This window comes from Triticum urartu, chromosome 1A (genome assembly GCF_056163025.1).
Source record: "Triticum urartu cultivar PI428250 chromosome 1A, HENAU_Tu73, whole genome shotgun sequence".
Classification (NCBI taxonomy): domain Eukaryota; kingdom Viridiplantae; phylum Streptophyta; class Magnoliopsida; order Poales; family Poaceae; genus Triticum; species Triticum urartu.
This window is the reverse complement of record NC_141873.1, coordinates 530,806,365-530,822,325: the sequence shown is the minus strand read 5'-3', so window position 1 is coordinate 530,822,325 and position 15,961 is coordinate 530,806,365. Positions and strand designations below refer to the sequence as shown.

Genomic DNA, 15,961 nt, shown 5'->3' with positions numbered 1-15,961 from the left:
CGCGCAAGCCCGGTTGGCGCGCTCCAGCAAGCGCGCCAAAGTCCGACGCGCCAAAAAAATTTGCACACGCACGGAAAAGCGGCAACGCACGCGATAGTTTTGGCGCGCGGCGTCTAGCGTGCTCTATAAAAACCAGCAAGCAAGCGCGCACCAACCGCCACTCCATCGTCTCCCTCTTCCCCGCCTTGCCCTTCTTCCTCGCCTCCAACGCCCCCCCCCCCTCCCCGCCGCCGCCACACCTCCCTCGCCGCCGACATGCCGCCACGCGCCCGGAGCAGCTCTGGCTACCGTGACGTGCGCGCCCGCCCTTCCGACGTGTATTACGCGAAGATCCGCTCCGGTAATACACGCCTCGGTCTCGGAACGTTTGAGATCGTCCACGAGGCCGCCTGCGCGTACGACGCGGAGGTGTGGTGCCTCTCGAGACCACGGTCGTAGATGAATTTCTCGGACGTGCAGGCGCCCCAGCAAGCGCAAAGACCTCGCGCCTCCGCCGCGGCTAATCACCAGCGAGGACCGCTGCATCCAGTGGAGGTGGGACCGCCGCCTCCTCATCGCCGAGGTGGATGAGCATGCCATGGTGGCGTGGCGCGAGCGCTTCCCGGAGGATGTCGCCATCGAGAACGAGTTCTGGGCGCAAAGGGTGCAACGAGCCGCGGATCGAGCAGACAGGCGTGCGTGGAAGGCACCGGCGATAGCGCAGTGCGAACTGTGATCTGCGTCGACCTTTAACGACAGTGATCCTCGATTGGAAGACGCGTTTCCGTCGTCGGACTACAAAATCGAGTAGTTAGTTTATCGTCGAGATAATCTACTATATTTGCATCGTACTATCGTTTTTATCTATTTTTATTTGCATCGTATAGACTAGCTTGTGGTGTTGCGCTTGAACTATGTTATTTGAATTTTATCTATTTGTTGTTTCATATTGTTTGTATGTGTTGTATCGTAGTACGGGTTGCTCGCGCATGCTGGATTTTACAGCGCCTGCTGGAGCTATAGCGCGGCGCCTTATTTTTGCAGCGCCTGTTGTAGCAAGCGCCCTGTTGCGCGTTAAAAATGCTATTTCGACGCTGTAAAAAAAATTAGCATGCCGTGCATGTGCGCCTGTTGGAGATACTCTTAGGCACATCCATGCTAAGGAACCCGCCCTCCCACCGATCCCACCAAGAACACGCAGCAACTTCATAGGCCACGAGCATGATTTAGGAGCTAGCTTTACTTGGCACTCCAGGGCTCCGTTGCGTTATAAATTCTTCAGCTGGTTGATCCTCAAGACCGGTTTTAGACCTCTGATCGGTTGGCGTGCCGTGGTTTGTCTCATCAGGAGACATGTCACTTGTGCAACCAGGAGCAGGAGTCCATCGAACATCTTCTCATCACGTGTGTTTTTGCCCGCTCGGTGTGTTTCCAGGTGCTCTCAGCCTTGGGTCAGGAGGACCGGTCTCCAGGGCTGGACGATCGGTTGTTACATTGGTGCACGGCGCTTGCTTCGGGCCAACGGAACAGGAAGAACCTCAACACCCTTGCAATGCTAGTCCTTTGGGAGATGTGGAAGCACCAGAAGGCGATCATTTTTGATAACGCCTCTCCATCGCTGCAAGATGTTCTACGGCTCATCGTGAACGTGGGGAAGGAATTGGTTCTTGCAAGGTTCTTTCATGCAGGGTTATTCCGCACACAAAAAGCCCCCCCCCCCCCCCCCCCCCCACACACACACACAACCCTTGTCGTATCACCATCGAGTAGGTCGTTGTCCAGCGACGAGTCTCCGCTCCCATTGGTGTGAACCGTTAACTCATCCTCTCCTAGTGCATGTTCAACTCATGTGCTGCTTGCTTTGTGTATTTGATCATGAGCAGACCATTTAGCGTGTGAGCTAGCTAAATAGCACAATTTTCTACAAGTTTACCTTGATATCTACTTCGTGGAAGTGTATTGAACAAGTTAATTAAGCAACCAAGATAGTGCCAGAGGTGCAAATGAATGTTTTATTTAATTACAACAAACTGCAAACTTCCATTTTAGATAGCGGCGATTCACATAACAGAACGCCATGCGACACCTTATTACTAGACAAAACATCAAAGGCTCGTCTAGCTCACCAAGTAAAGACGCACGGGTTAAATCGGACAACAAGATCGCAGAGACAACATTCTGCACCTCAAACTAATATATACACTACCCCGATTGCGTATGCTTGATATGACCAAGAAAAACCTCTTAACCAACGTGCACATGGTACATTCTTGTTTATTTTTGCATGCAAAGAAAAAGGTTGCCGGTTCACCAAGTCTTCCATGCATACAAAACCTATGTCTCATGTAGCTCCTACGAGGTACTCCCTCCGTTCCGAAATATAAATCTTCTTAGAGATTCCAACAAGTGACTACATACGGAGCAAAGTGAGTGAATCTACACTCTAAAATATGTCTACATACATTCGTATGTTCTAGTCTATTTAAAATATCTAAAAAAACTTATATTTAGGAACGGAGGGGGTACAACTCATAGCAATTAATTGAACCGAAAGTTATAGGCACAACTATTGGCCTCCAAGAAGGTTGGTAATGCTCAGTATGGTTTCTCCCAATTTAGCCTGATTGATGCTATCGCCTGCCAAGCGAGACATGAAGAAGGCCGGCCAATCAATCTCAAACGGGATAGGCGTCGTGCACTCGTCGCAAAACTTGTCGATGACCTCCTCCACTGTCCCGGTTTGAAGGTTAGCAACATATACACACTGTTTGAAGTAGGGGCTTGCCTTGATAAGCAATACACCGCTCCTCTCCCCTGCCCACATGTAATGCACTATCTTGGTATGATTCTGCTCCGGTCGTTCTAGCTTGATCATCTTAGTGTGGCGCCAGTCTCTGGTGCAACCTCTGCTCTTTTTGTCACCTCGACATGTCCATATCTGCGCTCTTAGGCATTTTTTATGTAATGCAAGCAGTGATAGCACTCCGTTGGTGACGCTTAGCCGTGGTACGTCCCTAAAGTTGCGGCCGAGGCTGCCGAGTGTGAGCGAGAGCTTCGTCAAGGTGGCATGGCCCGTCTCAACGCTCGCGTCCAGCGTGTAGAAGTTTGAATTGTCCCTGAAGAGCCAGTGCGCCGCTCCTTGGCACACGACCGCGTTGACCTGTGAAGGCGCCAGCTGAATGCCGTGCTCTGAAGGGTCGAAGCAGTTTTCAGGCGCCCTCCAGCTCGACTCATCCGACGAGAACATGGAGATACTGTACTGCTGGTCATCGTTGTCGAAGCCAATTATTAACACTTTGGAGAAGGCCGAGCAGGTTGATAACACCGGTTGTTGTTGTTGTTGTTGTTGTTGTTGTTGTTGTTGTTGTTGTTGTTGTTGTTGTTGTTGTTGTTGTTGTTGTTGTTGTTGTTGTTGTTTGGAGCAACAGTCTACACCGGTTAGAATAGCACAACCTTTGATCCTGAAAAGCCTGTCATACTTAAGCGTGGGCAGCACGCGGCTTGTGCCACTGAGCGGGTCGCACACGGCCAGGTTGAATTCCTTGTATGCGTCCCGACGGTGATGGCCGGCGAGGAGATGCACGAGAAGAAAGCCGCGGCGCGAGGCGAGTGGCAATTCCCGTATGTCGCCGGCGTCGGCGAAGCTCGCGATGGGGCTGCGAGGCCGAAAGGGCGACGAGGGCGCCGGAATAAAGGACGGCACATGCCTAATTTTGTAGCTCCGTGGACCGGCTGATCGATATTCCTCGGCGAAGAAGCCGAGGAGGGAGGAGGGATGGTGCGTGTCCTCTGGCCAGCGGCGGCGGAGGAAGGATGGTTGTGCTACGAGGAACCACCAGCGCTTGCACGTCGCCGCGCAGCGGAACAGGTGCGGGGCATCCGGCATGCGTACCAGGATTTCCAGGACCACGTCGTCCGGTAGCGTCTCCATGGATCTTCCTTGGGGCCGGCCGGCGGGTTGGCACTTGTTGCGAGAGCTCTCTACGTACGATTGAAGGCCAATCTGATTGCTATACGGATGATATATACATTCGCCTACAGTTTTACGTGAGTGCTCTATATGTTTCTCCTTTCTCGATGCAACTTCTATTTATTTGGAATTCACGTACTGTTAACGTCCGAATCGTGTTGAGAGTCCGAGTCCGAGAGTTTTCCTGGACCTAGAGTGCCGTGCGTGTTACTCATCTTTGCTTCAGATTTTGTTTGTACTAGTACAAAAGAATTTGCCTGGTTACTATTGTCTTCGGATGCAGAGACCGGACACTTACTGGTAATGAAAGCAAACACCATTGTATGTTTGTAACTAAACACATGGAAGACCAATTTTTATTTAAGAGACAAAAAATGTTTTTAGTTCCTTCTGTTTACCCGCAGCACCCCTCCCATCCTTCAGTTGTTGATGCTGCGGATATGTTCGCTAGATCATGGATCTCACCGGTGGTGGGGTGGCACAGTGGGTGGCGACACGCGGCCGCACAGCCGATGGTTGCTGTGGTGGTGGTGGGGCAGCGCGGGGAGGAAGAAGGTTGTCGGGTGTGGGATGGGTGCTCCGGGGAGAGAGCGAGAGAGGGGTGGGGGCGATGGTGAGTGTGTTTGATCAAACAATTGTCCTTGGTAGACCATGTTTTAGATTTCTTTCCAAACAAAAAGGATATGTATATACACTGTCCATTTTTTAAGGTATCGGATATGAAAAAATATGTAATGTCATCCCAAAGGTTTGTACGTATATTAAGGATATTCTTATTCATTTTTCTAAAATTTAGCTTTTCAAGTTATCTAGTATTTTTTTAACTTAAGGCCAGGTCACACTTTTAACTGCTAATATTTTTATACAAATTAAGAGACCAAATAATATAAACTATGATCCTAATTATTATTTTACTTGTAGGAATATATAATACCCACGCATGATTTTTTTCCTACGTACATATACCCACGCAAGAAAATATATTGCTTACTCTGGGTATATATATACACAAAAATCTAATGGATACGTACTAAATATTCTGGATATATATATACAACAAAAATATAATGCTTTACATACTAAATATTCTAGGTATATACCTACTAAAAAAATCTAATGAGTGTGTATGAAATAAACGAATCCGTACATATCTAATCTAATTGGTATGTACTATATGTCCTAGGTATATACATATGAAAACAATCTAATGTGTACGTATTAAATATTCTGAGTATGTTTACATACTAAATATTCTACATATATCCCTACTAAAAAAATATAATGAGTGTGTACCAAATAAATGAATCCGTACATACCTAATCTAGTTGGTATGTACTATATAACCTGGGTATATACATAGGAAAACAATCTAATGCGTGCGTACTAAATATTCTGGTCATGATACACATGCATGATTTTCCCTACGTACATATAACCACGCAAGAAAATATATTGCATAATTTGGATATATACATACACAAAAATCTAATTGAAAGGTTCTAAACATTCTAGGTGTATTCATACAAAAAAATATAATGTGTTACATACTAAATATTCTAAGTGTATACATACACAAAAAATATAATGCGTTACATACTAAATATTCTAGGTATATAGATACTAAAAAAATCTAACGACTGTGTACCAAATAAACGAATCCGTACACACCTAATCTAATTGGTACGTAATAAATATTCTGGATATATACATAGATAAAAATCTAATATGTACGTACCAAATATTCTAGGTATATATGAATAAAAATCTAACAAGTACGTACTAAATAAATGAATTCATACATGTATGAAATAAATATCCGTATACCTAATGTTTAGTATTTTTTCCTTCTAAAGATATGTTACCATGCATGGCGTGCTTAATGACATCCATTAAATGATAAACGCCATAATTGTTTCCAAATCTATTTACTTCAGAATTGGCAGTTACTAATGGATTGACCGAATACCTTATATACCTATCACAATAGCACGCATCTAAATACAATCAAATGGTGGAAAGGCAAGGAGCCTGGGCACCTAGGTGTCCCAAACTGCCATCTAAATACAATAGCGCTATTCGTCACCCTGGGTGAGGAATAGTTATTCTTCACCCCCTCTCAATTTTGACATCAATGCAACGTATTTTTACGTTTCGTAAATTTTGTGTTATTTTATACATAAAAAGAGAACGTAAGAAAATATGTATTCGCCATAAAAAATATTTTATGTTACGTAAAATTACGAATGTAAGAACATAGTGTAAAACGTACATAAAATGTGATTTTTCTGATCTTATAACCTTTTTTATACCAAATTTTACATATTGAATCAATATGCATGTAACTATTTATATTGTAAACGTAATTTATTTAGGAAGCGATCGTAAGATTACCTCAGGTGAAGAATAATTTATTCTACAATAATAACACTATATATATATATGATATTTTAAAGAAATATTCACGAGTTCCAAAAAAAGGTTCCAGACATTGATAAACATATACAATGTAAGAAAAAGTTGGCGTAGTTCGGAAAAAGTTTCATTACACTGAGAAACGTTCAATGTGTATTTTGAATTTTTTAACATGTATTCAAACAAATTTCCAAACGAATATTTCAAAACAATTACAACGTGTATTTGAAAGATGCTCAACGTGTATCAGAAAAATGTTCCACATGTACACTTAAAATATCCAATTTGTATTGAAAATAGTAGACATGTGTTGAAAAAACAAAGAGAGAAACACTGACAAACAGTAGAAAAACAGGTCAAGAAATGAAAAAAAATCTACCACTACAGAACTGGGCCGGCCCACTCCCTCCCACCAAAAGACGAGACCGAGTTACTCGCAACGGCCGAGAAATTGACCTGGGGCTGCTGCGATTGTGTTCTTTCCTTCTTATTTTTTTGTTTATATTTTGAAATATTATAAATATATATAATAAAAAACTAAATCTACTTCAATTTTTGAAAGAGTTCATTGTACGTTTCAAAATGGTTCATTCAGTGTAAAAATATTGTTCACTCAATTTAAAAAATATTCATACCATTCAAAAAACTGTTTGACATGTATTAAAAATGTTTAACATGATTTCAAAAAATGTTTTAACATGTTTTAGAAAAATGTATAACAATTATTCAAAAAACTTCAAACATTTATTTCAAAAATTGTTCATTGTGTGTTTTAAAAATGTTCAACGTGCATCAAAAAAATGTTCAGCATGCAGCTGGAAAAATATGTTCACTCTGAAAAAATGTTCAACCTGTATCTAATTTTTTATTGTGTATTTAATCTTTTTAAAGTGCATATGAAATATGTTTAACATGTATTAAAAAATTCAAACATGTATTCAAAAAATGTTCATCATGTATTTTTAAAATCTTCATTCTTTTTCTTCCCATGATGAAGCCGTGTTAGACATGACATGGAGAATAAAATATGACAGGCCAGGCTTTATATAACCGACTTTATTTCCACGACGAACACAATTTCTATGGAAGCATCCTTGCTGAATTTAGTTTTTGTGAGATCATTCAATGTTTGTGGGATCCAGGATTTTTTGTTCTTATATTTTCCTGGTGATCTACCAAGGTCTTGCTTTTTTTTAGGGAAGGCCAAGCTCTTGCTGGCTAGTCCTGAGATTTATTGTTGTAGTGCCGGATCCAGCCCAATGGACCGGAGTGGGCAATGGTGGAATTGTTTGTTTTTATTTATATATAAAGGCTATTTGGAGATCCATGATGTGTTTCAGGTTGTTCCACCATTAGTTTGTTGGACCAATAGACTGGTAGGAACAAGTATACGATCAAATCAAAAAAGGCGGGTGTGGCGACTGCTACAAGAACCTGAGTCATTAAGTGCACATATTCTGAAGGCCGTCTACTTCCCAACAACTTCTATCCTTGAAGCAAATTTGGGCTCTGGCCCCTCACAAATATGGCGTGCAATATTGGATGCCCGAGATGTTCTGTGCCAAGGTATCATCAAACGCATCGCGGATGGGTAGACTACACCCATGTGGGTTTGCAACTCGATCCCTAGGGAACCGCTACTAACCTGGTTGATTTCGAAAGAACAAATTTCCTAAAATTTACATGCTTACATTACTGAGGTAACATTGCACTTTCTCTAAATTTTAATTGCTAGACCATGGTATCTTTTTTATTTAGACAATGGCATTATTATTGTTTAAACTATGACAATTTATTATTATTAGACCATGGTAGTTTTACTGTAGGTAGTGTGGCAAAAACAATTTGGAGGATGGTATCATCATCATCATCATCATCATCATCATCATCATCATTATTATTATTATTAAAGTGATGGCACTTTTCTTTTATTGTTCTTTCTTGCAAAACACCCTAATGTTTTCCTACAAGTTTTGCCTTTTTTTCGAAAATGATCCAGATCTATTATCAAAGTTTTCTGGAAGTACAAAATGTCTAAAACATAATAGAATTACATTGAGATTCTGACACCACCGAACGATGACTACCGCCGGCGCATGCGCTGCTAACACCGCTCCTCTATGGCTCTACCAGAGCCGGATTGACCTTGTCGATGACAGTCTAGAAGTCTTCGTGCATTTGCCCATAAGGACCAGCGCCCTGAAGCTGCAGCCCTCGCCGTTGAACCCTTGAATAGATCTGAATCATCTGTCACCAAATCTCGACACACGACGACAAACATTAACCCCGCCCACCTAAGGAGACGACTGGAATCTACGCCGGAGCTCCGTTGACAATGTCCAAATGGACGAACTTGAGGAGGATCTAATCGTCTGAACCGGTATGCTAGGGTCTGGCGACCCCGGGGTGACGCCCCACACGCCGCCGCCGCCGCTCGGCTCCGGCCTTGCGAACGCCGGAGATGCTGCCATGTGCGCCGATCAGGAGTACTATGGCTCTGTTGCGGCCTCGTCCGCCCGTCAACCGCCTGGCCTCGGCGCCATGGTCGGTCCTGCTGCAGATCAGTCTGGAAGGCTCAAGTATGGGAGTCAGGCATGCATACGTATGGAATCTGGGATGGTTATGAACCCTAGGCCAATTCGAGAGGGAGAAGGGGCCTCGCTGAAGGTGTATTCAAGACGTCCTAGGGCCACCGGAGTGGAGTATCTCAAACCCAGGAAGCCGCCTGATGGTGACTCTCTTCCAGAATCGCGAAGCACGACAATCACAAACCCTGCACCGGTGCTTGGATCGGTGGCGCAAGATGAGGACCTGACGGCAGCGACCAAAGTGACCCTGGACGTCAGTGGGGGCGAACAAGGGGCTCCCCTTGCGGACGCTACCCGCCCGAAGCTGACCGATGGGGGAGCTGCGACCTTCCCGGCGGGGAATCTCAGCGCGCCTGCTGCCGTTGGCCATGTGGAGAACGTGGACCAAGACACGGAGGCGGACATGACCAGGGGGGTGGCTAGAGGATACCCGGCAGGAGCAATAAGAATTCTCAGTTGGAATTGCAGAGGGGGAGGTAGTGCCGGAACTGCTCGCGATCTTCGAAGCTTAGTACAAACAAATAGCCCTAATATTGTTTTTCTATGTGAGACCAGGCAATCAAAAGAAAGAATGAAAAAGTATCGATCTAGGCTGGGACTACGAGGGTTTGATGCAGTTGATAGTATTGGTCGAAGTGGAGGCCTAGCCCTATACTGGCATGAGTCCCTGCAACTTGAAATAAAATCGATGAATGGGAGGTATATTGATGCGCATGTGCGTGAGGCTGTGGATGAGCCCCCATGGAGGCTTACATGTGTCTACGGTGAACCTCGAACAGAGGACCGTCATCTTATGTGGTCCCTTCTTCGAGATCTCCATCAACTCGAGGATATGCCATGGGCTGTGATCGGGGACTTCAACGAGGCCATGTGGGGCTTCGAACACCTATCGGACACCCCGCGGTCGGTAGGGCAGATGATCGATTTTCGAGATGTCTTGGAACTTTGTGAGCTAGGTGATCTTGGCTTTTCATGTTTTCCATTCACTTTTGATAATCGACGAGCTGGGAGAGCGAATGTTAAGGTCCGGTTGGACCGAGCGGTGGCAAACAATGACTGGCGGGATCTCTTCTCCCAGTCCGAGGTGGTGCATTTGGTGGCGCCCAGCTCGGACCACCTGCCGATATTACTCAAGTGTTCGGCCTTGCATGATAGGCCGGAGCCATCCAAATGATGCCGCCGTTATGAAGTGATGTGGGAGCGCGACGGTGCACTCCCGGAGGTGATCCAAAACACTTGGAGGGAGGCGGGGGCTATGGGAAATCTTGGTGATGTCGCTGCTGCCCTTGGGAAGCTCATGCACACTCTTCATGACTGGGGCAAGAAGAGGTTTGGTAATGTGGTAATGGAAATTAACAAGTCTCGTTCACGCTTGGAGGAATTAATGGCTATGAATGCAGACCAACGCACTATAAGAGAAGCGACGGATCGCATGAACGAGCTCCTCTACAGAGAGGAGATGCTATGGATGCAGAGATCAAGAGTGTCGTGGCTGAGAGAAGGAGACCGCAACACGAATGTTTTCCATCGACAGGCTGTGTGGCATGCCCGAAAAAACCGGATTAAGGTCTTGATTGATGAGCATGGGGTCGAGCAGAAGGACCATGACGTGATGGCAGGCATGGTCTTGGAGTATTTTTCTTCACTATTCACAGCAGACCCATCGCTACGGGCTGACCCGGTAACCTCTCTCATTGATGTCCGGGTTAATGATCTAATGAACGAGGGATTGTGTGCAGATTTTTCTGATAAGGAGATTGCTGACACTCTTCCAAATTGGCCCCCTTAAGGCGCCAGGGCCGGACGGCTTCCCGGCGCGTGTTTTCCAGAGAAATTGGTTGGTCATGAAGGACCAAGTAACTGCAGCCGTGAAAGAATTTTTTCGCACCGGAGTCATGCCTGATGGGGTAAATGACACTGCCATTGTTCTTATCCCCAAAGTTGATAGTCCAACTAAGCTCAGTGAGTTCAGACCTATTAGTCTCTGCAATGTCATCTATAAAGTGGTGTCTAAGTGCTTGGTTAATCGACTTCGTCCCATATTGGATGACATTATCTCTCCAGCTCAAAGCGCCTTTGTCCCAGGTAGGATGATCACGGACAACGCACTTCTTGCTTTTGAGTGCATACACCATATATTTCAAGAAAAAGATCCCGAGAAAAGCTTTTGTGCGTATAAACTGGACTTGTCAAAGGCTTATGATCGGGTTGATTGGATCTACTTGAAGCAAATGATGCAAAAGATGGGTTTTGCTCAGCGATGGGTGGACTGGATAATGACATGTGTCACCTCGGTGAGATACTCTGTTAAATTTAATGGAACCCTCTTGGACTCGTTCGCACCGACACGCAGGCTTCGGCAAGGTGATCCCCTCTCCCCGTTTTTATTCCTGCTTGTTGCTGATGGTCTGTTTGCCTTGCTGAAAAAAGATGAAGAGAATCAGAGATTTTCTCCTATAAAGATCTGTCGCCGTGCCCCTGGTATTTCCCACCTACTGTTTGTCGATGATACCCTCCTCTTCTTCAAAGCGGACCCTGCTCAGGCGATGGAGGTACGAGATACTCTGTTGACATATGAGGCGGCCACAGGCCAACTTATAAACCCCGCCAAGTGCAGCATATTGTTTGGAGACGCATGCCCAGATCCTACCCAGGAGGTGGTGCGCCAGATCCTTGCTGTCCAGCGTGACACCTTTGAGGAGAAATACTTGGGTCTTCCAACCCAAGGTGGCCGGATGACTAGAGAAAAATGCCAAAGCCTCCTGGAGCAACTCATGCATATAATTATTCAGTGGGGTTCCTATGTCTGTGTGCGACGACTTGAATCGGATGGTGCGTAACTTTTGGTGGGGTTCCTCAAAAGGGCGACGGAAGACACACTGGCAGGCTTGGCCCAAAATTTTGGCTCAAAAAATGAAGGGTGGCATTGGGTTCCGTGACTTCCGCGTGTTTAACCAAGCGCTGCTAGCTCGGCAGGCTTGGCGCTTATTAACTAAGCCAGACAGTCTTTGTGCGCAGGTTATGAAGGCTCGCTATTATCCTGACGGACGCCTCGAGGACACGGTGTTTGCCGGAAACGCCTCGTCCACGTGGCAAGCTATTCAGTACGGGCTTGAGCTTCTGAAAAAAGGGCTCGTCTGGCGCGTCGGCAACGGAGACCACATCCGCATCTGGCGAGACCGTTGGCTCCCCCAGGAGCACTCTGGCCGTCCGGTTACGGCTCAGGGGACTTGCAGGTTAAGGCGCGTGGCCGAGCTGCTCGACGAGCGGGGGGAGTGGCGTATGGACCTCCTACACCGGCACTTCCTCCCTATGGACGTGGAGATTATTTCCAGCATCCGCCCCTCACCACGTGTTCCGGATGACACCCTTGCCTGGGCGCCGGAGAAGTCGGGCAACTTCACTGTCCGATCCGCATACCGCATGACCATGGACGAGCGCAAGCGCCCATCGGCAGGTGCTTCAAGCAAGGCACCGGATGGTCGTCGCGCCATCTGAAAGACTATATGGGGGTGCCCTGCTCCCCCAAAGGTACGAGTCTTTGCTTGGCGCCTTGTGTCAAATTCCCTTGCTACATGGTCCAATAAATTTTCTCGGGGGCTGGAGATCACTGACACTTGCCCCCTCTGTGGTGTGGAATGCGAGGATTGCTTCCATGGCTTCTGCAGATGTTCGCGTGCGGTGGCTCTTTGGCAAGCCATGGCTACGGAATGGCCGCTCCCGGAAGTCCAATCTATCTGCAACACTGGACCGGAGTGGTTGTTGGGGGTGCTTGAGCCCCTCTCAGAAACGGTGAGGATGGTTCTGCTAATGACACTTTGGCGGACGTGGCATGTGCGTACCGAGCTAACACATGGCAAGAAGGCTCCTCCAACCGAGGCTAGCCGGCGTTTCCTGGTGGGGTATGTGAACTCCCTCTTATGCATTCAGCTACACCCCCATGGGGACGTGGAGAAGGGCAAGATGAGTCTTCCTGCACCTGCCGGTCTGGGCTCGAGTACAACTATGCAAACCAAAAACAAGGCTGCCGGTGTGGATCTCCGATGGACCCGTCCGCCTGAGGGATGGACAAAACTCAACACAGACGGATCATTCATGGAAGCGGATGGATCAACTGGAACGGGTATGGTGCTGCGGGACGCTGCCGGCGAGATCATCTTCACTGCATGTCGTGGCCATATCACATGTGATAGTGCTTTGGAGGCCGAACTTGCTGCATGCAGGGAGGGCATTTCCATAGCCCTCCAACGAACATCCTTACCTATGAGAGTTGAGCTGGACAGCGCTGAAGCTGTGTCCATGATACAAGAAAAGGTTCGGAATAGATCAAAATACATGGCCATAGTGCAAGACATCAAGTCTATGTTGACTGATGCTAGGGGGTTTGTCATATCTAAAGTTGGCCGAACCCAAAATAGAGCCAGCCATAGCTTAGCAGCTTATGGCCGTAGAAATCACCGCACAGCTGTATGGCTGGGTTCTGGAGTGGAGGAAATCGTCAGTCTATGTAAGAACGATATTTTGCCACCCTGAGTAATGAAAACCCCCTTTTTTCCCCGCAAAAAAAAAGAGAAGAAGCCTGTATTTCTAAAAAAAAAATACACCTGTCTATCGACCCCTTGCGTTTGGAGCTCCTCGGTGGCGGATGATCGCGAGATATTCGCGTCCACACACATGGTCTCCCCATCCGATGGTCCCCGACGCTTGTGAATCTTCCCGTTGGATGGAGGCCTTCCATGGAAATCGCTTTCCTCTTGGCAACAATAAAGCCGGCCGGTGAAGGCGCGTGCATGACCGTTCTAGTCGTTCGCAATATAAAGCCCGGCCGACCGTATTGTATTCTGCGTGTCACGCCTGACGCGGCCTCATCATGTGTGGGATTAAAAAGATGGCTCCGAAGCCAACGGCTCCATTGAGAATTGAGATTCGCTCCTGACCAGTTCGCTGCCGCTAATCATGCCATGCCATCCCGGCCGGCTGGCGGGCACTGGCCGGCTTGCAAAGTCTTCGCTGTCTGCCGCACGCGTGTTCTGCTCCTAAACAGAAAGGGCTCCATGGATAAAAATTGGAAGAAATGGCGCGCTAGATGGGGAAACACACGTGAATCGCATGACGGGGAAACTTCCCTTCTTACCCGAGCTGTTCGTGTTTAGTTAGTTAGTTAATGATGCTGAACATGAGGAGGATTTGAGAAGCAAGAGGGGCACGTTCTGGACGGAGGAGATCGAGAGACACGTTGTCATGAGTTGTGCAATCCTTTGGCCAGTTTGCAGATACCATGGCGGCATGGCCAGCTGCCGCACAACGAGATCGAATTTCAAAGCTGTGCAATCCCATGGCCAGTTTGCAGAATCCGCATGAGTCTTAATCATGCCAAGCATAAACAATAGTTGCAGGAGTACTCCTCTTTTCTAAGGAAGATGGGGCAATCTCCCTCCCAGAACCATCCTAATAAACGCTACTCGAGTAGTTGACCCTCTCTCTGTCCGAGGCAATAGCAAGCATACCAATGCAACCGAGGGATGGCACAAATAGAAATTCGCAAGGGAAACAAAGCTAGGCTAATTAGTATTATACCGAACCACCAAAAGTAGGGAGACAATCAGAGACGCACTCGCTGGATTCCCACCCAGATCAACAAGCAATCATGGATGGCACGACCGAAACTTGCAAGTAGAAGAAAGAATCGTCGCAGCAGCTAGTGCTAGCCTAATTATCAGACATTCAGACTGACTAGAGCACCAACAGATAAAGTGGACAATCCAGAGGGCACTCGCCGGATTCCCTCCCAAATCGACAAGCAGCGTATCACAGATTCACAGCCATAGGAAAGAAATCAACCAATCATCCACCAATCCATCAGTTTATACAATACGGCTTGGATTTCGATTTACATCAACGGACACGACCTCTTGGAATTGAGTACTAGTAAAACAGCAGCATGAAAGAAATGTACTCTGCATCTGCGGCGAAGGAGAGCACGGAGCAGCATCTCAACCAACCAACCGGGGCGGGGGCGGGGGCGGAGCGGCGGGTGGCCCAATCAGCCGCGGCAGCGCGTGATGGCGGAGCAGCCGCGGGAGTAGGGGTTGGCCTGGCCGCCGGGGCGGCAGTTGTAGTAGGAGGAGCCGCGCACGGAGCAGGGCACGTTGTCCCTCCGCAGCGCGCCGTAGCTGATGTACCCGTTGCCGCTCTGCAGCACGCGCCGCGCCGCCACCGCCTCGTCGCCGCCGGCGCCCGCGAAGCCGAACCCGTCGTCGGCGACGTCCTCCACGCCCAGCTCCCAGCTCAGCGGCACCTCCGCGGCCCCGGCCTCGGCGCCGCGGGCGAGCAGGAGGGCGGCGGCGGCGAGGAGGAGGAGCGCCGCCGCGAGGGCGGGGGCCTTGGCTGCCATGGCGAGGGAGGGGAAAGTGGAGAATGCTCTGCTTGCTTTCTTGGGTGAGGGTGTGGGGTTTGGTGCTTGTGCTTGGCCTCTGCCACCGGCAAATGGGTTTATACTAGGTGACAGAGCGTTGGGGGTGGGATGACGCGTGGGCCCGGCCTACTCACCGGCCCGGCCCGGCCGCGTGACACCAACCGACTGCCAATAATGCCGGTACGAGCCCTAACAGAGAATCGGAATATATATTTTTCTCATGATGATTTCATGATAGTGCTATTTTATCCGCTTTCGCTGATGGAAAATATATCTGCCTGCTTGCTGCCGGTCAGCTTGACCGGTCGCAATCCTCCACACATCGCCATCCATCCGCCGGCGATCCATCTTGATCTTGGTGAGCTCCAGCTGCCATCAACTGCTCCGGGTTGCCGAGTCGTACCCTGACGTGAGCGTACGCCGCAGCGCCGGGCAACCACCTCCGTGGATCATCGTGATCGTGACGCTTCCAGCAGCAGTTGGTGCAACCGTGCAATGAAATGATGGCGGATGGAGAACGCCGCTGGTTGGTTTGGTTTGGTTGCGGCCCACCGCATGTGGCTTCACCAACGGACGGACCCGTCCGGTCGACAGGCT

General features: G+C 47.9%; 1 protein-coding gene and 1 pseudogene across 1 annotated transcript; one reads left to right on the top strand and one right to left on the bottom strand.

Moving 5' to 3' along the window:
• The first annotated feature begins 255 nt into the window (after positions 1 to 255).
• LOC147992277 (uncharacterized) lies at positions 256 to 715 on the top strand. Its single transcript, XM_087538987.1, has 2 exons — positions 256 to 413; positions 460 to 715. Exons 1-2 carry the CDS (start codon positions 256 to 258, stop codon positions 713 to 715), a joined length of 414 nt encoding a protein of 137 aa, XP_087395113.1.
• A 14,061-nt stretch (positions 716 to 14,776) lies between these two features.
• Positions 14,777 to 15,433, bottom strand: LOC125525893 (rapid alkalinization factor 23 pseudogene; annotated as a pseudogene).
• Positions 15,434 to 15,961: the final 528 nt, after the last annotated feature.

Excerpts from the sequence above, each read along its gene's own strand:
- LOC147992277 (XM_087538987.1), top strand. The coding sequence starts at position 256 with ATGCCGCCACGCGCCCGGAGCAGCTCTGGCTACCGTGACGTGCGCGCC. Across the intron at positions 414-459 it reads GCGTACGACGCGGAGGTGTG|GCGCCCCAGCAAGCGCAAAG; the intron begins GTGCCTCTCGAG and ends TCGGACGTGCAG.